Source organism: Rhodnius prolixus, unplaced genomic scaffold (genome assembly GCF_049639745.1).
Source record: "Rhodnius prolixus isolate KJV_2025 unplaced genomic scaffold, Rpr scaffold_23, whole genome shotgun sequence".
Taxonomy (NCBI): Eukaryota; Metazoa; Arthropoda; class Insecta; order Hemiptera; family Reduviidae; genus Rhodnius; species Rhodnius prolixus.
The window spans coordinates 171043-194460 of NW_027411627.1; the positions used below are offsets into that span (position 1 = coordinate 171043).

The 23418-nt window shown below is 33.3% G+C and overlaps 2 protein-coding genes across 8 annotated transcripts in view; both read left to right on the forward strand.

Annotated features, from left to right (window-relative positions):
• Positions 1 to 121: 121 nt before the first annotated feature.
• LOC141459862 (uncharacterized) lies at positions 122 to 11479 on the forward strand. Of its 3 annotated transcripts, none has more exons than XM_074139405.1 (9): positions 137 to 540; positions 630 to 662; positions 1658 to 1717; positions 2735 to 2850; positions 6126 to 6320; positions 7402 to 7506; positions 9154 to 9195; positions 9832 to 9936; positions 11354 to 11479. In XM_074139405.1, exons 1-9 carry the CDS (start codon positions 438 to 440, stop codon positions 11432 to 11434), a joined length of 840 nt encoding a protein of 279 aa, XP_073995506.1. In that variant the 5' UTR covers positions 137 to 437; the 3' UTR covers positions 11435 to 11479. The 3 variants fall into 3 exon arrangements, with proteins under 3 accessions (XP_073995509.1, XP_073995506.1, XP_073995508.1); XM_074139407.1 differs by having other exon boundaries at positions 147 to 540; positions 9838 to 9936; XM_074139408.1 differs by lacking the exon at positions 6126 to 6320 and having other exon boundaries at positions 122 to 540.
• Positions 11480 to 12153: 674 nt separating this feature from the next.
• spin (lysolipid transporter protein spinster) overlaps positions 12154 to 23418 on the forward strand; it is a 74093-nt gene continuing 62828 nt past the window's right edge. For 4 of the 5 annotated variants that reach the window (XR_012461646.1, XR_012461648.1, XR_012461647.1 and 1 more), the window contains exon 1: positions 12158 to 12510. Coding sequence is in view for 2 of the 5 variants with exons in the window: in XM_074139396.1 (XP_073995497.1) it covers positions 12261 to 12510 (250 nt within the window). In the remaining 3 variants the exon portion in view is untranslated. Of the gene's footprint in view, positions 12511 to 23418 lie in introns of all 5 variants that reach the window. The other variant, XM_074139397.1, reaches the window with a different exon arrangement.

The window sequence follows — 23418 nt, forward strand, 5'->3', positions numbered from 1 at the left end:
AGATAAGAAGATGACTCTACTTTTACCACCAAACTTCTTTATAACCACAATAACTTTCACAGCAACCTTTTCTTCGGGAAGGAGGCGACGATATTTAATTCAACACTAAATTAATGTTTTTTAGGCAACCATTTTTTTTAAATTTTGTTGCATATAAACTTTTTAAACATTTATTTCATTTTATGGTTTCTTATTATTAACAAGTAAAATGATTATTCATGTAGCACTCAGTACAGATGGTCATGCCTAGAAGTGGCGCTCTCGCTAGTAAAAAAAGTTTAAATGTGTTCATAGTACATGTCTAACTTAAAGTGGCTAGTAAATAGAATTTAATTTTTTTTTTTTTTTTGCCTAGATTCTACTTAATAGCAACTTATTTTTACTACAGTGACATATTCTATTGTTATTTTGCCGAAATATTTTATTGCATATTATCAATGAAAATAAAGAAAACACGTAAAGTACGTCAAAAAAGGGCGAATGTACAGGTGGAGACATTTACCAAAAGAAGTTCTGAAAGGGAACAAACAAAATTTAAAAGTACGTCACATATTTCTGGAAATTTAAATATTATATGAAGTTTTTAAGGTTTACCGAAAAGTTATATTACAATTTCTTTTCACTTATAGGAAAATATTCTCCAGTGATTGTTCAACACCATGGTAAGCACATTATATATTTTTTACTGTTATTGGTATCAACTCTAATATCTTAAATATTAACAAATGGCTTCATTTGATATCTATCACTGGACAGATTTATTGTTAGTTCTTTACTTTCTTTAAAGAAAATTAATCTTGTGTAACAATTATGAATAATTACAAATGCATGTATTTTTAATAGTAATTTGGTATTCAATCCCTTATAATTAATATTTTCAATTTTCAAATCTGCATCAAAATGATGCTGTAATTTTATTTTTCCTACAGCCTGTATTGATCCAGCTTGTAAACACGACAAATTCTGGATACAAATTTCAGAGATCAAATAAATAGAGTTATGCAACTTTGTGCATAACTAAAACCGATGACATCCTTAGGCTAGGTGGATCTAGGAAATCTGGTGATTGGTCTGCTTGCTGGGTTCAAAAAGCATCTTCAGAGGGTACGGTTAACTAACCTACCTAGGATATCTAAACAATATACGTCAGAAAGAGAAAAAAAAGAGTGAAGAAGTGTGGAAATTGTGATCTATGATATTTAGAGATCTTAAAACCCAGAAACAACTGGTAAGTGCAATGCTGATCCTTGTATAAAGGGGCGCTGCAAGCACTTGACGTCCCAGAGTTAGGGGGAATAAACTGTTTTTTTTTTGCACCTCTCTATTTTGAATCAGGGACTTTATATGGTCCCAATATAATCAAGATGTGATTTTTTTTAAATAAGAAAGACTATTACTTTGAGGATGAATAATCATTTATAAGGAGATTTTGGAGTGAAGGACCCGTTTCCCTAAGTGAATCTGTACAACAGAAAGCTCTAAACTTTTTGTAAATCTGATCTTTTTTTTAAGATGTACATTGAAATAGGGCTGGATCTTGGATTACTTTCTTTCTACCTTCCAGTTTATAAATTAATAAAATATATAACTTTTTAAAATTGCTTAAGATAAAGTAATATAAAGTACAACTCACCAGATTATAAATTATTTATTTCAGACAGACCAAGGTGGTACAAAACAAGATTCAAAAATCCAGATCGTAATAAAGATCCTCTTGGTAAGTGTAAAATGGACAAATTAATCCATAATGTGATGGGCATTGAAAATTTTTTGTTAAGCCTTAAAGTTATGGAAAAATAAAATAATGCGGGTGTGTCAAAATTTTCACCGGCGAACTATTTTGTGGTCTCCTGGAACAAAAAAAACATTATTCTGATTGGTCATTATTATTGAACTATAAGCTATCTAAAACAACTTACAGTAAACTTTTGTAGGGAAGTGAAAATTCTTTACACAAAACTGATATTTGTCTCTTGCCGGATATATATAAGAAAAGGCTATTTTAAAAATAAATATTTATACAAGTCCTTTTAAAAATGGCCTTTTCTGGACGTTCTTGTAATATTTAACATTAATAGCGTTCGTCATTTTGTTTAATGTATTTTTAATGCTTAGGTTATTTAATCTGTACTAATATTATCTGTTGAGTGTTATATAGGGCGCTACGCTTGAAACCCCAATTTCTGTATTATGTATTTCATTTGTGTGTACATATGTAAAGTTTTTTAAATAAATAAATTATTATTATTGAAAAAATGCTAGGTTATTACATAGAACGTCTTAGGAGAGTATATATTTAATATAGAAATCATTCAGATATTTTTTTTATATTTCCCCTCTTAAAAAAACAACTAATGCACTTCTAGGACATTCTATGCACTTACTGCATTTCGTGCATTGAACGATAGCATTGTTACGATTGGTGCTGGCAAGTTCTCACTCAACCCGTTTTTCTCTAACATTAAAAAATTAGCACCAAGTGTGAAACATACCTTTCAACGTGAAGAGACTCGTAGATTGTACCTTTAATCTGCGATTTTCTGTACATTTCAACATTTACATTTAAGTACTGATTAAAAGTTACTTCTTATCAGGAATCATTAAAAGCTTAAATTAAAGCTTAAAGCCACTCTGTTCCCCAGTTGAGGAATAGGCGATTGGACCAAAAGTAAAATACTTTCATTAGCAGCCATTTCAAATTTCACCAAAATTTTTCATTCTGCTTTTCCCACAGCCTTGTTACACATGTTTGCCGAGATGTTCAGATTGTGGTTGGGACAGGATATATTACTGTCGGTTACGACGAAATTCTTAAGACGCTCGATATCAGTTCTTACGGTCATCAGTATGGTCAGTTTTGTTTTTTTATTTCTTAACTCTTTGCGGCTAGGTGGGTTAAAAACTGTCCCACCTTTTGCTTAGCTTTTGATGCATGGTGGGATATATTTTAGCCCACCTCGAAAAGTTGAAGTTATTCATACATTCAGCTTAATATGTTATTTAAAGTTGTTCATTCAGTTGGCAGTGCTATGCACCAATGGTAAATGCGTAAATAAGTGAAAAAATTTTTATATTTATTATAAACTTGACCGATAGTAAAAAATGGTGGCACCGCATACTGTTCTATTATTTGGATGCAGCTGTTGTTAATTCATATATTGTTTATAAACTAATGGGTCCAAAACATGGAACTTAAACATTTCAAGGAACAGTGCGCTGAAGGACAGTGCTTGTACTGTCTGCAATGTTCCGCTTTGTTTTGGTAAAAAGTTGTGTTTGAATGAACATCATATAAAGCATTAGTTGCATAGTGGTATTATACAATACCAGTGTCCCGCACTAAAAAAGGGCTATCGGAATGTTATTAATTTTTTCTTTTTTTCTTATTTCGAGAGTAATGATTATTTGAGAGGGATGATTACATGTGTAAAATAATGGAAATGAATGTTTATTTCCATTATTTTATAATAAAAGAAATCCTGTGCAACTAGGGCTTTTATTTTCTTTAAAATTTAACTCAAAGAGTTAAATGAGGTAAGATTATTTAGGTTTATTAATAAATCAGTTCTAAAAGAAAAAATATGGCTTCACAATCCCAACGATTTTTCTCAAGTGTTATTTGGTTATGTAAGTGATAGATTCTTATAAAATGACTCACTTGATTGTTCCAATTATCAAAGGATTAACATTACAACAAAAATTTGTTCGCATATCCATAGTCTGAGACTAATGAAACAGATAAATATTGGAGAATATGTTTTAGGAAAGGCAAAAATCTACTTCGAGAATCAATTGGTACTAAAAAAAGAAAATCAAGAAAACGGCTGCATTTACTATAATCCTCCATTTTCTGTTTATAAATTTTAGATAGGTAGATGTAGTTTGTTTTGCCTATTTACATTATTTATGAATATAAAGGCAAATCAAAAATATAACATAAATAATTCTGGATGTAATGTAAAATTTCACGAAACAGTAAAAAACTAAATACAACTTCAGTCTAGTTTTGGAAATGTAATTCCAGTTTTGTTCTAAGAATACAATTAGATTGGAAGTGTGACTTCTATGCTTCTGATTAAAATCGGAATTTCGCTAGTCATGACATTAGATTTTACTAATCTTCGGAACGTTCAATTAAAATTTGCCTTACTCTTAATATAGCCAATTATAATGCTTGCCTCTTATTTCTACTTAAATTTTATCCTTTTGGTGCAACAAAGTATTAGGAAAAAATAAAGAGAGACAATCCTCAGAGTAACCAAACAAGTTTGGTTTAACTATTCTCTTCATTTTCCTTAGCACACATACCCCGGATGGCTTTTTTATTTTTTTGTACACTTGGAACACCTTGTTTGCCACAGTATGACTCGGAACGCTGTATTAGACTAAAAAAAATTGGTAAAATAAATTGTGTATATCACAAAGTTTCGGGAACTTCTTCATTTAATTTCCTTAAAAAAGTTTTAAGATACATTCGGGTTCTTTTTTGTTTTAGAGGTTGAACTCTTTGTTTTTGAATTCTTCTCTTTGTATAGAAACAATTTTTTGTTTTTCTTTTTCTAGCCACTTCTTAAAATGTAGGTTAGGTTAGGTTAGGTTACGTTAGGTTTTCTTTTGCTCTTTCCTCTGCTTGTTGTTTGTTTCTTTTTCTGTGGTTCTGAGGGTAGCATCATCAGCATACAGAATTGCTTTTCCTGGAAGACAGTTGCAAAGAAAGTTTGTAAATTTAGAACTGTGACAGATTATGTTATGTGATATTTACATATACGAGGGTCGTTTGAAAAGTCCGTGCAAAAATAAAAACTACTTAATTTTTTGGGGTAAACTTTTTTTATTTTTCAACATAGTCTCTTTTTAGGCTTATACACTTCGTCCAACGCTGCTCTAGTTTGTTGATCCCTTCCGAATAATAGGATTTGTCCAAGTCTGAAAAATAGCCATTCGTTTCTGCAATCACCTCCTCGTTTGAATAAAATCTTTTTCCCGCCAGCCATTTCTTCACATTGGGGAACAAATAGTAGTCCGAGGGAGCCAAGTCTGGAGAATAGGGGGGGATGTGAAACGAGTTGGAACCCTATTTCCATTAATTTTGCGACCACAACTGCTGAGGTGTGAGCTGGTGCGTTGCGGTGATGGAAAAGGACTTTTTTGTGGGCCAATCGTGGGCGTTTTACTTGCCGCTCGGTTTTCGAACGGTCCAATAACGATGAATAATATGCACCTGTAATAGTTTTACCCTTTTCCAGATAGTCGATGAGGATTATTCCTTGCGAATCCCAAAAGACAGTCACCATAATCTTTCCGGCCGAAGGAACGGTCTTCGCCTTTTTTGGCGCAGATTCCCCCTTGGTAACCCATTGTTTAGATTGGAGTGTAGTGATGTATCCATGTTTCATCCACAGTGACGAAACGACGCTTAAAGTCCTGCGGATTCTTCTGGAACAGCTGCAAACTGTCCTTGCAACACTTCACACGATTTCGTTTTTGGTCAAGCGTGAGCAATCGCGGCACCCATCTTGCGGATAGCTTTGTCATGTCCAAATGTATGATGCAAAATATTATGTACCCGTTCATTCGAGATGCCCACAGCACTAGCAATTTCACGCACCTTCACTCTTCTGTCATCCATCACCATATCATGGATTTTATCAATGATTTCTGGAGTAGTAACCTCAACAGGGCGTCCAGAACGTTCAGCGTCAATTGTGCCCGCATGGCCACTCCGAAAATTTTTGAAACCACTTATAAACTGTTCTAATCGAAGGTGCAGAGTCACCATAATGTTTATCAAGCTTCTCTTTAGTCTCCTGAGGCGTTTTGCCATTCATAAAGTAGTGTTTAATCAACACACGAAATTCTTTTTCGTCCATTTTTTTGAAAATCACTCGACTTCCTCGATTCAAACGAATGCCAAACACAAAGAAATAGACCGATCTGGCTGATACTTGGTGTGTGTTCTTCCAAGAGATGCTACTAACTAAACATAACCTCGATACGCGCCAGTAGTGCTATCTCTCTGACTTTACACGGACTTTTCAAACGTCCCTCGTATATAATTTAAAAACATATATATTTAAAAAATTTTTATAGCTTTTATTAGATCAGTATTAAATTTGTTTGTACAGTTATTAGGAGTAATATCTTTAATCATAGGAGTGGCACATATACTAAAAATTCCGAACTTGCTGGATCCAAATCCTTACCATCCGATTGCCAGATCACATTACATTGGCATCTCTATTATGGGCACAGTTATGTCCATTTCCTCAATCTTAGCCTTTCTGGGCATTTACCGGAAAATTATCACCTTCACCAAAGTAGTAAGTAAATAATTTAATTAGTAAACAGATAATTATAGATAAATGACTAAAGAAGGTGAAAAGTTTTTCGGTCTTGACTGAAAGTAGACGTTGACTATCAATAAAAATTTGTTTTGCATCAATAGTCAACGTCATCTGATAAATAGTTTTCATTATTAGGCCTCTTAAAAAGTAAAGATATTTTGTGTGAATTTTGATAGAATAGATCATTTGGAATAACACACAATCACAAAATATTCTTCTTGCTGATCCGTTTATCAGCCTGTAGAATTACATCCAAAGTTAGTGAAGATATATAAAAAGAGTCTGCCCTAACAGTTTTAACCATTAAGAACCATAAAACAAGGTCCTAACTTTCTTTCTTGGAAATCATTTATTTGAATGGTAGAGAGAAAAACTGTGGTTACAGATGAATTTATCGATAAGGTGTACAATACTGTATTGCATGGTCGGTGATTGAAAACAGCCGTCGAATGATAGCGGTCACCATATGGAAACGGAAAGAGAACGGTTTGAACCAATAGAAGATCAAAGACAGCTTCATCTGTAGGATTAGAAATGTGGCTAAAGTTTTCTGTGATGTGGTAAAAGTGGATTCATTCTTGATTACTTTGTTATAACGAATAACTGGCAAATAGTTTTGCATGTCTTCTTGACTGACTGGTTGGATGAAAACATTGGAGATTATGGAGCGTGGCCTTGTAAATAGTAAATCTTCATGCATCAGGACATTTCAATTGGTGCAAAAGGTGCTTTGGCAATGGGATAACCTTCAAAGGGTTATTCTGAACACCTTCTGGGCATCCATTCGGTGGTATAACGTTGATCTAAGTGCATTGAACTGAGACCACTGAGGAGAAAAAAGAAGCATTGTCAAACTTTCAAAGAAAACATATTCTTCAACCTCCAGAACCGGAAGGAAATAGCTGGGAACTTATCGCCAGTCCCATCTTTTTAAATGAACTTTTACTAAAATACCTTATAGTGATTTTTCAACAGTACGCGAGTTGAATAGTATTTTAAATTCTCTATAACTTATTAGATTTATTTACAGCTTTTTTGTTTATTTGTTTTTCCACAGTTTGCATTGTTTTCGTTTATCTATGGATATCTGCTCTCCTCGATCTATATTTCTTGGATTACGCAGATCTATTTTGTAAAAATACACTTCTACCAAAAAAGTCAGGTAAGTATTATTTATATCCGATTTAAATTTAATATTTGTTTTGTTTTCACTCACTCACTATCTGGTGCAACAGTCCTTAAAGTAGGACCTGGACCTCCTCAACAAGCTGTCCCCATCCGCTCCGGTCTGCGGCCTTAAGGCGCCATCTTCTAACTCCAGCCCGACGAAGGTCTTCCTCCTCCACATCATCCAGCCATATAAGTTGAGGGCGCCCTCAAATTCTTCTGCCTCCTGAGGTTTTCATTTAATAGTTTTCGGGGCACCCTTCCCTCCCACAGGCATCCTCTCCACGTGTCCCAACCATCTCAATCTCCCCTTCTTTATTTGGGCGACTATGTTTGGGTTCTCCAAACAATTGCATCAATTCGTGGTTCTTTCTCGAATTTCCAGTCACGGCCATTCCCGCACTTTGGGCCAAATATCTTTCCTGAATACTTTTTCTTTCCGAAACCCCGAGTATCTTTTCACTTTCCTTGCTGAGCACCCAGGTTTTTCGCTGGCGTATGTGACGATGGGTCTGATTATCAATTTATAGGCTATTATTTTAGCCTTGCGGGACAAATCCTTAAACCGCAAAACCTTTTGAATAGCGAAGAAGCATCTGTTTCCTGAAGCTATTCTCGCCTTTTTTTTCTGCGGTTATGTCATCATTGTTTGTAACAAGTGACCCTAGATATTTAAAATCACTGCACGTTGGGAAGCTGTGATTGCTTAACTGGATTTGTCCTTTTCCACGCGACTGGGCTCTCGAGGTTTGCATGTATTTTGTCTTTACCTCGTTGATTTCCAGATCGCGTTTCTTACACGCTTCTTCCAGTTCTTGGAAAGCTCCCCCTAGGGCCGCTTTAGTCCTCGCTATGATCAACACATCGTCAGCTGTTTTGTTTTCACCAATAAATAAGTAGACAAATTTAGGCCTCAATTTATTTGTTGTTTTGCATTTGAAACATTTTGGCGGTCGGAGTTACGGAAGTTGATATCAAGAGGCTGATTATTATTATTGTACCAGGTTCTCCTCGATCTCCTATATTCCTATATCTTACCTGGAGTATCTGGTTTCTTACATATTTTGATATCATATTTTCGGTAATGCACTTTTGAAGTGCTCCAAATAATAATAATAAAGAAAGTTTAATGCGTAGTATAAAAGTGCATAGTAGTATCTCAAAAAGTGAATTTAGGCAAGTACCACTAATGGAAGATTTTCACCTCACTATTGCCATTTATGCACGCTGTACGACCATCAATCCTGCACAATACTTCGAAAAAAGTTGCGGGATCCATCAAAAGAGTAAGTGCTACCCAATCTAGCCAAGCGATCCGCTGGCGGCTCATGATCTTTTTATATCTCGACTAACCGTGAAATTCAATTACACTTCCAATTACACTGAAATATTATATTATCGATATAAAAGAAAGTAAGCTTTCTAATAGAGAGGCCTTATTAAAATTCCTTGTACCACCCACTGACTACATACTTCCCGCTCATTATCCTAAAATACAGCCTACGATTCACCTATGGACACACAAAAAGGTTAAGATTTCTTTTAGGTAAACCTATTCACAAATTTAGTAAATTACAGTTTTATATATTCATAAAATAAATATTACTAATGTAAAAAATTATTAAAATGAAATTATTTACAGAAAAACGAAATTATCGTCAAGGGTAAACGAATCATTAAGGAGGTAAACATTTCCTTATAAATATAGTTCTTTAATTAATGTAATTGTAGCAGTAGTATCTTTATTTTAATGAAACATAATGTAACATGCAAAAGAGTTACAAAAATTTCAAATTTGAAGGAAAGTAAAACCCTCCAAAATTTAACCTTCAATATCTCATCAACTATTACTACTAAAACAGTGCGAATTATATCAGTTATAGAGCTATGTATTCTCTACAATTTGGTAAAGAATTCATTAAAATGTGATGATTAGGAAAAGAGATATAAAGGTTTGAAATTTCAAGGAAAGTAAAACCCTCCAAAATTTAACCTTCAATATCTCATCAACTATTACTACTAAAACAGTGCGAATTATATCAGTTATAGAGCTATGTATTCTCTACAATTTGGTAAAGAGTTCATTAAAATGTGATGATTAGGAAAAGAGATATAAAGGTTTGAAATTTCAAGGAAAGTAAAACCCTCCAAAATTTAACCTTCAATATCTCATCAACTATTACTACTAAAAGAATGTGATTTATATCACTTATAGAGCTATGTATTCTCTACAATTTGGTAAAGAATTCAAGAATTTTTTTTCAAAATATTCGTACGGTAATGAAATAATTAGAAATATTTTAAACATGGCGATTGTAAGTTTCAGATTGTCTCTGAGGTGCATTTTAAACATGAACAGGACAGAATCTTATACAATCTTACATATTTCTTTATGAACTTGATTGTGGTAGCTGCTTTCTTACAGGTAATTAAATTATTTTTACTTCTTTTACAATTTTATTTGTTTTTGTAGCAAGTATTATTATACAGACTGATTATCAATCTATAATTTTTTACCTGAAATAAGTGTTTTGCCATTAAAAATAACAAAAACTGGAAAAAAGCAGAACTAACTACTTCTAAAGTACTTGTTCAGCATAATGTACGATGCTATGTCCCAAATATTGTAAGAAGGGTAAAATTTGTTGCTAAAATTTCGAGTGTGAACTAAATTGCACTGTAATAAAACCTCTTTGCCCTTCAATGAATTGATTTTTCACTTTTGTGAAACTATTTTTGCTTTTTTTTCTCTCTCATAATATTTTTAGGAAAAATACAATAATTTTTCCTAGTAAAATCCCCTTGTTTTGGGGGAGCAATAATGCTACTGGTGAGAATTGTTAGTATATTCCTGTGTAATGGACGAGTTTTACTAACCAGATAATGTTTGTGAATAATTTAACGATATTACAGGCAATTGTAATGAGGAAAAGTCATTTGATTGGTTCATTATACTGGATTTTTTTTTTTTTTTTCTTCTTCTTCTCATATTTTTAAGATTTTTGCTGAGCATCCAGATAGTAGATTAACTCACATGTTGGCGAAGGAGGTTGTTAGAAAGCAATGTTTCTGGTTTCAAGATTGGGTTCATTTGTCTGAGTTACATGGTGTTGAACTAGAACGAGCGTATAGTCCTAAGTGGAAGCAGCAAATGATTACAATTATTGATAAGATAAAATCAGCTGAGAGGTCTGAATTTGAATTTCTTGCTAGAAATGCCAGTTTTCATGAACTATATAAATGCCTAAATTATGACCTAAATTACATGGAACTGAATATTGATCACTTTTCTAAACAAATAATATTTAAAGTGCGAACGGAAGGCCTAAATTTAAATTATAAACCCTGGATCACTCGCAATTATTTGTGTTCAATGTGCAACCTCAGGTCTATTGAATCTACTTTTCATTTCTTGGCTGTATGCCCCATTATGAGAGAGTTCAGGATCCGATATTTTAATAAGCGCGTGCTTAATAAAGAAGAAGTCCTATGCTTACTAAATGGTAGTAATTGGAGAGCTCTGATTAATTTTGTAAAATGTGCGATGCGTTATAGGAGGTATTTAGTTAATGAATTTAACTATTAATTTATATATTGTATATAGTTCTCCTACTTTAATTATTCCTATGTAAATATAGTTTTCTTTTTCCTCACTTTTCTTCTCATTAAATATGTATTTATCATTAAGTTAATAATTTTTGTTTCAAATGAGACTCTGACAGACGGTAATGTACCATGTCATTGATGTTTATAGAAAGAATATGTATATTTTGTTTTCCCTATTCAAATAAAACATTATTATTATTATTATATCGGATTTTTAATTTTTCTTAATGTTCCAGTTGTCTTCCGGAGTACTATCTTTGTGGCTTCTTGTATTGCACTCACAGAAACAAGGTTACATACCTCTGTATTCAAGATAAGTGTAGTAATGTGTTTAATAAAATAAAAATGAAATTGCTGTAGTTTTTTTATTTTTTATTTTCATTTAAAATTTTAGTTGTAGATGTTGCTAATTTTTACGACTTCGTAACATGTCTATTGGACATTGAACACTAACCTAGTAAAAGTATGTTTGCTATTTTACGTAGAAATTTTACAGAAAATAGTTGAAATATTCATTGCTTGATACGCTGTGGCAGGTATAACAATTTTTAGACCTCCAGAAAGAACATGGACTCAAAAGAACTATTTAGCAGTTGTCAGGAGAAAAAAAAAATCCCATCTTGTGTTTCGTTGAGTTCAAAAAAACATAAAAAATAATGCAATCAGTTGTGTAGATCCCTGATTGATTGTTGAAAATCTTATTGTTTGGTGATTATACAGATTTGAAGAGTTTGTTGATGCTTTATAATACAGCATATTGGGTATTTCATTTGCCATTTCATTTTATTTGTATTTCAAAAACAGTTTTGAGTATTATATGTTTTTTTAAGTGGGTGGGAGTTCATTAAAATTACGAATCTAATAAACTATATTTTTATCAATTATTAATTTTTTAAAGATAAAGACAATTATTTTTTAGAGTTGAGAGTATATTTAATTTAAGTAAATTAGTGAAAGATTATATAACAACAAAGTGGTTGGCTATTCTTAGTATTTACACTGGGGGATATTAAGTGAGCAGTGTTGGCAGCCTTGGTAGATGGGTGTCACGTGCTACGTCACGCTTCGAAATGGAGAGCCAAGGCGGTTACTTGTGTTTAGAACGTTCTAGTAAGTCGTCCGGTGATGTTATATTAGTTAAGTATGCCAGCACAAAAATACGTTGATAAGTATAATTTGAAAACGTTAAGTATGGAGCCAATAGGTATACCTCCAAATAATTCACAACAACATCTGATGCATGATTGTGATACAATTGACGTTATGCCAAATTTGAATCCAATAAAAGATAGACCAAGTGAAAATCAAGGTGTTACACGGGGACAATGGTTGACCGTGGCAATTCTATGTTTTGTGAATCTAATCAACTATATGGATCGATATACTATTGCAGGTATTTATGATTATAACCTATTTCATGATTGTGAAAGTTGAACGGTCAGAAAAATCTTTGTAACCAATTTTCAATTTAATAAATTTTATCTTATATATTTCTTTTATTTAGTAAATGTTAATTAAAATTTTATGTATTCATTTACTGATCTGTAACGCAGTGATTAAAATATGTGCGCCTATTAACAGATCCTAACTTTACTATTTTTGCCAGAATATCATCTAAGTTATTTAGTTAATTTCTAATACTTTTTATCAATAATGGGAAACTATGGTTTTTAAGAGATCAAATGTCATTTCATTTTTGCTTGTTTACATTGCGAAGGTTAAATGTGTGAAGGTTATAGGATCATGTGTACTCCGTTCGAGCATGCAATAGTGCAAGTTATTTTGTATTTAAATTGTTAACTTTTAAGTTAAAAAAAAAGAAGATGATAGCAAATACGTTCTTATTAAACAAAAGGTATTATTAGATATATCATCTTAGTAGCTTCTTCTGAAATTACTTTTAAATTCTCTTTATTACCCGTTAAGGAAACTCTTCCAATTGAAGTGTAGATTTTCGCTGCAAATATCCATTTTGAGTACATTTCTTGATGAGTAGTAAGTCCTGATGTCTGGTCGCCATAACTTGTAGACGAACTCAAGACGTTCAAATTTCATATTTATTTTAGATGCCACCAAAGAGCTAAACTATAAAATTTTAAACCAAAACAGCGTACTATAAGTGCCAATTTACCGAAAAGTTTTGTTGTTAGTTTTAAACTAGGTATAGTAATGGCATATTCGTGGATGTATAAATTTTGATTTCCAAAGAAATTCATTATAAGGTCTTTCAGTGATAGTTTTAGGTGCAAAGTTTCTGTTAAGGTGCTAATCCAGTTTCCGGGGATTTATCGTCTATGTAATATTGTATGTATTCGATCAATTAAGTATGTAAATAAAATTCGAAATTTAGATTAAATCAGTCATCTCGTAAAGTTATTTTTGGTTCGGACAGTTTAGATTGGATTTTTTAAGTCTTGTGTTTGCAGTTTCTTTTTTTGTCCTTAACTTGGCACAAATATTGCTGTTAGGTTTTTTTTTTAATTTTTCGTACGGATAGCTAGATGCATTTCGGATATCTTTACGACTGATTTTCTCCTTCAATCTAATAATAACATTGTTCACTGATTGTACACTGTAAATATGATATAGCTAAAAATGAAATTCACATCACAGCGACTCCAGAACTATCTGAAATCAAATATTCTTACCATTTTAAGTACTAAGTAAAGTTCTAACTCAATTTGAAATTAAGCTTTAGAACAGACAATAAACTTTTGGACTTAATTTAAGTAACCATTTGATATTTGGCAGTGCTAAATCATTAAATCCATTTCTTTAAATGTTTCTAATACAATATTTCTTTTTTGATTAGCCAACCATCACTTATGGTGCATCTTTGTTACTTATTATCCACCAAAGATTTAAGCAAAATAACTCCCTTGGGCTTATAAGTAAGAAAAAATCGCGAAAAAACTCTTTCATTTGCTCTCTTGTAAAAAATTTAAAATTGGACATAGTGTTGTTGTACCTCCGGGGGGTACTGATACTATACGGTATATAATCTCGAAAAACGGTTCCTACGATTTAAATTATAGGTGCACTTATCGCCTAAAAATATTTTTAAAATACAAATAAACTGTTTCCGATTATAAGGGTAATTGTGTTTTGTTATAAATTTCCATTGCTGTGTAATTTCATGAACTGAATATTAAATGTTGCTAGCCTTTACATATTTTAGAATATTTAAGACAGTTTTAATTACATTAACTCCGGTGAGAAAATCTTTTTTTTCTTATCTCATCGATTGATATCACTTTTTGAGCCTTGAAAAATAAATCTGATGTTTTTATTATTTTAAAGAATTGGTTTTTATAATATTTAAGAACTGTTGTTACCAATAAGTACTTAGATAAATATTAGTGGGTGCAAAGGTTAATAACAATCAGTACCTTTCTATAATATTATTATATTGATTTATGTTTTTATTTAAGCTGAATTATCTAATATAATGAAGTGTTCTCATAATTTTTTCAACTTATTAAAACTGTCCGGTTGTATAAGGGTTGATCGTCAAAAACTGCACGAAAAAGCTGTAACGTTTAAAAAATACCCAACTTTGACAATTGTTTTTCCTCTTTTTCTAAAAAAGATAAAATTCCCAAATTTTCTTTAAAATAAAGGGCAAACCCTCCTTTATAACTGTAATTTTTTTTTTGCAATAACCCATATCTAATAGGTTTCGAGAAAAAAGTTGCTGAAAATGAGCAAAAACGGCTTTTTCAAAAAATGTTCTTGTTCTTGTTACCTTTTTTTGTAAACTGCGTAGCGCCAAAACGCGTGAACCGATTTTCATGAATGAAGTGTCATTCGATTTGGAATTTTATGTAGATGTGCCTTTTGGGGGATCTCGGCGCTGTACATCGAATGGGAGAGGAGTTAGCCCCCTTTATGTAAGGCCTTTTAGATATTTGTTTTGCCTGAGCTTATTAATCATTAAATTTATCCGCTGTAATTATTCCCTCCTGATAGAGAAATTAAGTATAATTTTACTTAAAATTTTCAAATTTAAATGTTCTTTAACATTTAAGTGCTCTAAGTTCGAAAAAGTGGTTTTTATTTAATTAACTGAACCAAATATTTTCTCATCATAGTGGTTTAAGAGAAAGTGAAAAAATCGTTATTTTTGGGGGAGTGACTCACACGACTTTCTCTTCGTTCTATTCTCAGGGGTCATCGATAGTCTTCAAACTCGGAAGTAATGCCTACTTTTTCTCAGGTGGAGCTTTACATCCACCTCCTACCTGATTAGGTGGGCGACTAACCAAAAACACACTTTTTGATTCTACAAAGTTCTGGTAACCAAAAACAAAATCAGGATATTTGGATCCATATTAATTTTCCTCAATAGTAATAGTTTGTAGAAGCTGACATTATACCTGAAATGTATAACCAGGGTCGGATTTTCCTATAGGCTAACTAGGCTTCAGCCTAGGGCCTCAAAATCTAGAGGGGCCTACATTCAAAATTGTTAGCAAAATTAAAGTTACACTATTCTAAAAACCGGTGAACACTAAAACACTGTATTTTGTGATGTATTTTATTATCTCTCATGTAATTTACAAACTTAAAAAATGGGAGGTGAAAGGACCTCATAAGTGGAATAGCCTAGGAATCTAAATCCTGTGTTTAACCTTATTTTTTGGGGGGGAAAAAAAGTCTACACGAACCATTATTTCAGCAAGTGACAGCCTCAGGAGCCACAAATCCGCTAAACAGTTCTCAAGAGATAGGACTTTGTGTAATCTTATAAAGAAATAGCACTTCAGAGCGTATCAGGTAAGGTGTGCGGTCTTAGAGGTGCGAAGTTGCTGGACAAAAGAAAAAAAAATGTTCCAAATGTAAGTGTTGCAGATTTCTATTTTTTTAAGATCACTATACGAAGATTAGATGAAATCATAGAAGTCTTTTGTCCTGGAAACCATTAAATTGCCATTCTGAAATAGGAAATAGCAATTCTGGTCAGCTGATTACCTTCGACTTTGGGCAGTAAGCCCCCACAAGTGTTTTTTTTTTTTTAAAAAAAAAAAGTCTGTATAGGAGGTAGAAGTACTCCAAAAAAAAATGTCAATTTAAAGGAAATTGTAATTCCAGAAGTGCCATTCATCTATTTATTTTATTTTATTTATTTTCTGGCTACATGTTCCTAAGACAGTCGTTGATACCATATTTTGGAGAATAGAAAAAATTTGTTTCCCTATTGTGGCACTTTCATTTACATTTTCTTATCTCTAAGAAAATGTAAGTATTGTCCTCGAGCAAAAGTTGCGTCATGTGTTTTTAGATGACATGAAAATCGAAAAAATCGCTTTAGAACCACTCTCACAACTTCTTCCAACTGTATATCTTGGTTTTTATTTATATCCTCGCAAGCCAGGTTAGCCTGGAGGTTATCAACTGCTCTCTGTATCTGAGGCGGCACCTAACATGCTTCACAAGTTGAGTAAAGTGCATTATTTGATAAGTTAAGGAATAAGTTTGATCCTTTACATGAAAGATATTGATCACTTAAATATGTGGCAGGGGTTTCCAATTTTTTTTTGGTAATTAAACGCAACTCTCCCAAAATTACCAAATAATTAATTAAACCTTCTTGTTTGTAACAGATGTAAAATTAATTTTTAGCCATTTTGTGTATGCTTGAGAACATCTAAAGCTCTTAACATTTTATTTTTCTTACAAAAACCACTCGGAAAAATACTTATTTCCCGATATTAAGAAAAATACTAGCTTTACTGCCTTGGCAATATTTTTAGTAGAAAGGGGATGAAAAAATACATAAAAATGACCTATCGCATGCTCTTCTTTCTCTTTGATAACAAGTTAAATAATTGAAATATGATTAATAAATATCCAGATTTTGAAATGGCCTAGCACCTTTAATTTTAAAGATATCGAATTGCGGTTTCCGATTTCTTTCATAACTTTTTATACTCTTTAAAACTGTGTATTCGAAAATGGGGGTCAACCGCGAACCCTTTACTTTTGGTCGCGCGTCAGCCGCGTATGCGGGCAGGAATCTAAAATCAAGTCACATATTCTGAAACTAGAGGTGGTGGGCAACAAATTTTTCCTCTACCATTTTTTTTTGCTCAGATTAACCGTTAAAGCATGAAATGCATTTAAGCCGTCTTAAAATGAACACCCTGTATATTTTTTTTATTATCTCAAAGTTGATATTTTTGAACGAATTTAATTCTTATTAAAAAATTATCCAGATTGTTTAACCGCACTTAATACCAAAATGATACTTAACATGGGATCTTTTTTTGAAATTTATTTAACAGGCAAAGCTCAAAACAATGTATTCTCATTGTAAACTCTGGTTTCGAAAGTAGCACAAAACATGTACTTCCTTTTATTAAGAGGAAAAGAAACTGGTATTGTTATTTGTGTACGCACTATGAGAAAGGCTTAATTTTCTCGCCACGTGTTTTCATCTTTAGTTGTCTAGTCTAGTGGCGACTGGCTCAGTCTTATCTGTCTGTTTGTACATTTGTCCTATAAAGGTGTAACATTCCTATCTAGTTCTATTTTAGGCTCACTCTATATTTGTTAAATGTCATATTTGTGTTTCCAACATGTTATAATGTTTGTATTTTTCTATTTTGTATTAGTACAGTATAATTTTAATAACTAACTGAGGCGCCACGGTAGCCGAGCGGGTTAAGAGGCGAGACCTGCGAAGCTAATATGCATTGTGGTACTTGGGTTCGATTCCCGGACTTTAGGCCTTGGATTTTATTTAATGGTTAATAAAAAGAAATTTACGGTTTGCTAGTCGCCTCCGTCCACAACACCTAATTGGTAGTTGGACGTTAAGCCCCGCATGAAAAAAATAGGCGATTTCTTTTTAATAACACTAGCGGAAGTCTATAACTGCAGCATTGTGTTAAAGTCAACTATTTCCCAGGCCAGCTGATGTCTGAAGAGAAAGGAGATTGTAACGGTAGTGCGATTGAAAGTTCTTCCGCAGTTAAGATTTGCTGTCTATTAATGGTTGAAGGCGATGTCTATTCACTAGATTCATGCTAGCTTATTAATTTTCTTATCTGTCCAGTGTAAATTATTCGCTGGCCTTATCTCACCTCTGCTGATAGCAGTTAAGGAAAACGACGATCTTAGTGATCAAAATATGAAGAGAAAAAAAAAGACCCCCGCCTAAAACTTATTTTACTAATGATTTTTTAAAGTAAATTTTTAGTAATTATTAGATACTAGACTGAAAAGAAAGAAACTAACTCAACACTACAAAACTTCTCGCCAGACTCCTTGACAAACGATTTAAACTCAACCTACAAAACAAAAGACTCTTATACTAGTTGTTACTGCGACCTATTTGGTCATACGGCCATCGAAGTATGGTGGGGCTCGACTAAACGTTCCAATTCTTCACGCATCCAGAGACTTTACAATAAAAAATACTTAGAAAACTACTTAACGCTCCATTCTAACCTCACCATTCATAATGATCTCAAAATCTCCCTTTCATTAACCGGACCTTACTAAAACTCGTTTCTTAAAATTTCATTCCTTTACAGCAACAGCTCATCCTAATCCTTTAATTGAACACTTATTTTCTTCCACATTACCAGGGTAATCCTCCAAGGAGATTGAAGAGAAGACGGGAGCCCCGCGACCTACTCTCCTCACAACAGTATAGTGCATCTGTTCACGTTAATGGAGTGTCGCGCCACTGGGTGCCTTCTCCAATCTTCAATCAAGACACTATATTATAACGCATTTGCTTGTTGCAACAAGCAAATTTCAATAAAAGATTTAAAAAGACTGGTGCCCTAAAGCTAGGAGTGGGCCTAAATTGAATAAACCAACTTTTCTGCCACAATTTTCTCAATCATTCTTTTTCGACCTTAAAGGACAAGGCTTGTTACCAGTAAATGTCGACTCATTTAATCGCCTACAATTGTGTTTTTGTTAATTGAAAGATGTTGATGCCTCCCTAACATCGTGATAGTCTCCTAAGAAGTGAGAGAGAGACGTATTTCAGTTAAGCAAAATAAGAACTGTAGATGTACATACACGAATAAGTATAAGTACTAAGTTTTAAAAAAATCCTAAGAAACACGTACTCATAAAATATTTTTTTAAAAATTATTTTCTCGAATCTTAAAACGTATCAAGCCATGAGATTACGTCAAAATATTCCAGAAAGATAAGTTCTTCTTTTTAAAAAAAGATTATGTTGTCTAATAATTTATTTACCTTAATTGAATTTTATCATAAAAAGCAGAGCAATCTTCAAAACTAAATGTTATAGCATAGGGAAGGTAATGTAAGTGCAGGTTCTTTCTTGGAACTGTTTTTATTCTATTTTGTTGTCTCTTGATAGTATATACAGTGTTATTTTGTTTAATGTATTATTTGGGGTAAATCAATTATTCATAAGTTGGCCATACTGCTTTATCTCTACCTTAATTTTACTTTGTTGACGGCATCCATCTTTAAAACTTTCTTCGAAACATTTTTACTTTTCGTATAAATTTGTTTGAAAAATCTTATCAGATTTAAAAGTGCACATTGATGTTAATAAATTCAATTAATGGCATTAATTTTTTTTATTTTATTTTTTTGACAGTCAATTTGTGTTTAAAAGATTAAAACTGATTAAAGTGATACGGACTTTTACGAGGGTCGTTTGAAAAGTCCGTGCAAAGTCAGAGAGATAGCACCACAGGCGCGTATCGAGGTTATGTTTAGTTAGTAGCATCTCTTGGAAGAACACACACCAAGTTTCAGCCAGATCGGTCTATTTCTTTGTGTTTGGCATTCGTTTGAATCGAGGAAGTCGAGTGATTTTCAAAAAATGGACGAAAAAGAATTTCGTGTGTTGATTAAACACTACTTTATGAAAGGCAAAACGCCTCAGGAGACTAAAGAGAAGCTTGATAAACATTATGGTGACTCTGCACCTACGATTAGAACAGTTTATAAGTGGTTTCAAAATTTTCCGAGTGGCCATATGGGCACAAGTGACGCTGAACGTTCTGGACGCCCTGTTGAGGTTACTACTCCAGAAATCATTGATAAAACCATGATATGGTGATGGATGACAGAAGAGTGAAGGTGCGTGAGATTGCTAGTGCTGTGGGCATCTCGAATGAACGGGTACATAATATTTTGCATCAACATTTGGAGATGACAAAACTATCCGCAAGATGGGTGCCGCGATTGCTCACGCTTGACCAAAAACGAAATCGTGTGAAGTGTTGCAAGGACGGTTTGCAGCTGTTCCAGAAGAATCCGCAGGACTTTAAGCGTCGTTTCGTCACTGTGGATGAAACATGGATACATCACTACACTCCTGAGACCAAAGAACAATCTAAACATTGGGTTACCAAGGGGGGAATCTGCGCCAAAAAAAGGCGAAGACCGTTCCTTCGGCCGAAAAGATTATGGCGACTGTCTTTTGGGATTCGCAAGGAATAATCCTCATCGACTATCTGGAAAAGGGTAAAACTATTACAGGTGCATATTATTCATCGTTATTGGACCGTTTGAAAACCGAGCTGCAAGAAAAACGCCCACGATTGGCCCACAAAAAAGTCCTTTTCCAACACGACAACGCACCAGCTCACACCTCAGCAGTTGTGGTCGCAAAATTAATGGAAATAGGGTTCCAACTCGTTTCACATCCCCCCTATTCTCCAGACTTGGCTCCCTCGGACTACTATTTGTTCCCCAATATGAAGAAATGGCTGGCGGGAAAAAGATTTTATTCAAACGAGGAGGTGATTGCAGAAACGAATGGCTATTTTTCAGACTTGGACAAATCCTATTATTGGGAAGGGATCAACAAACTAGAGCAGCGTTGGACGAAGTGTATAAGCCTAAAAGGAGACTATGTTGAAAAATAAAAAAGGTTTACCCCAAAAAATTAAGTAGTTTTTATTTTTGCACGGACTTTTCAAACGACCCTCGTAGTTCAGGGCCTGGCAGTACTTCAGTAACATGTATTAACATTTTTTTTTTTTTTGACATGTATTTTTAATTAATAAAGAATTCATTTAAATTATTGAGTGTTTAATGTTTAAATCTATAACAATTACCCATGGGATTAAGTTGTGCTTGATTTTGATTTCTAACAAGTTTAGAGTTGTGTTTAATTGAACTAAAAAAATATTCTTTCGTTTTATATTTTATACTGTCTATTTTCTGTGTTTTGATTAATAATTCCATTGATTATAAGAGTTTTTTTGTTTTACAAATTGTTTAAAATTTCGGTTCGTACGTGCTTTAGTTTACTTAATCACCACCCAAAGCGCTGGGGTGCCTACACATACACTACACTTTGTTTCTTCGTAAAAGAGGACGTTTTTAAGATTGTGGCAAGTTTTCTAAATTAACCATTCTAAAGAAATTAAGGTTTCGATGTACTTATGTTCGAAAAAATTTGGATATTAACAATTTCTCGATTTTAAATACAAAATATCAGGGTTAAAACTCTTGATTTTCCCGTGTATGTTTATTTCCAACATTATGCAGTTTGTACTACGTTTAGGATTTGCCTACAGTTCTAGTGTGTTGTGTAAGGGAACAAAGGAAGGTATATGTGTTACTAAAATCGAGGTTAAAGAAAATCGACCGGAAGTACCTTATGGTTGAAAATGGCTCTTATTTTTTTTAACTTCGTATATGCATAGATTTGTAATTTGTGGCTTGCGTATCTCAAGGAGCATTTTTCTTAGTTAGAAGAATGTTATTACAATATTTGGAATTTGATTAAAATTAATGAGAGGCAGGAGCTTGAGAATAGTAGTTAGAAATAGGCGAGTCCCTATGTTCATACTAACTTCCGTTTTTTATTGCGCATAATCTTTACGAGAATTGAGGACCAAAATTTTGAAAAGAAACTATTATTGCTAGTGCTCAAGAACTGTCTACATCGTAAGTTGCATGCAATCGAAAAAGTTTTGTTATCATCATGTAGCATGCAACCCGCTATTGATTTTCTGTCCGTAGAGAGAACTGCATCGGCTCTTCCTATTTCTGTTTTTTTTTTTAAAGTAATATTTTATTTTTTTTTTTTTTGGGTTAGTAAGCGACTGGGCATCAAGTTTCATTGGACGGTACAAAATATAGCCGATTACTTGCCAAGAGTTTCATAGTTGTGGAGGGGGTAACAGTTGACAGTAACTGTCTGTCGAGTGTGACTAACAGTGCAGCAGCTTACTGGTTGCCATTTATAGACGAGTTATTCCAAATATTCCAGCTGGCTCTGTCGCACTTTCTTCAACCACGCACCAAGTAGTGGTTGTACTAACTAAATCTGTAGGCTTTTCGATGTCCCGAGTTTTCGCCCGGAATTACACGATTCAAGACTTTTTAGATACGAAACAAGACTTCCTAAATTAAACTAAATTTTAATTAAAGAAAACTAAATTTTTATGATTGCCTCCAAAATCTGGAAACCCTATTATAACTAAGTTTTATAGACAAATAATTGCCATAAAGTTACTGAGCTATGAGTGTTTTGTAAGGGGCGTCAGGAGCCAACAGTTCCTTAAAGAATAAAGAATCCTTAAAGTCGTAACTTCAAAATATTAATCTTAAAGAACATTAATATGCTACTAAATTAGTAGCAGGTTACGTTTAGGTTATACTATATCTTAGTTTATTTTGACGCAGCAACGAACATTTGTTTAGGTGTATTAATTATAACCAGCTTGTTTAAGGTTAAAACCTCGCTGGCCGGTTAGTAAAGTTGGCTATGTGGGGCACCTGTCTCACTCACACTCACTATCTTTCTCCCTGTGCTGACGTCATCGTATGATGCTTAGCCGGCCAATAGCAGACTTGGTCACCCCACCTTCGGGGGTATCGCCTCATGACTATCTCCGTATCAAGTCTCCACGTACTGGTGGGCCAAAACTTAATTTGCTTTTTTTGCCACTGATATAATTATTATAGTTAATAGTATATTATTTATTACATTTTATTTTTTAATGAGGCTCAATAAAAAGGTTATTACGTTCTTCACCTTTGTCTGTTAGAGATAAAAAATCCTCTCTTTTTTGCTTTGTAAAAGGGAAGTGGTTGCGATCGTCTTGAAAGGTTTCACCCAAAATGTTCATTATGTGGGTCCAATGAGAAGGAAACAATTATTTTGGATGAAATAATTTTTATTTCCTGCTAATTTTAGCGAGCGGAGGAGGGGTTGAGTTCCCTCCAAAGTTGCCGTTTTACCGGAAAAACTAGTTCTTTCTTTGTATAATATAAAGGATTAATGCCTTCTTGCCGGAAGTGGAAAACCTGCTTACATTTTACTGTATATAGGTGGGATAAA

What these genes read in the sequence shown, in the direction of transcription:
- LOC141459862 (XM_074139405.1), top strand. Translation starts at nt 438, where the DNA reads ATGAAAATAAAGAAAACACGTAAAGTACGTCAAAAAAGGGCGAATGTA. An exon ending in AGTGATTGTTCAACACCATG is followed by an intron (nt 663 to 1,657) that starts GTAAGCACATTA and finishes TATTTATTTCAG; the next exon opens with ACAGACCAAGGTGGTACAAA. An exon ending in TTATCACCTTCACCAAAGTA is followed by an intron (nt 6,321 to 7,401) that starts GTAAGTAAATAA and finishes GTTTTTCCACAG; the next exon opens with TTTGCATTGTTTTCGTTTAT.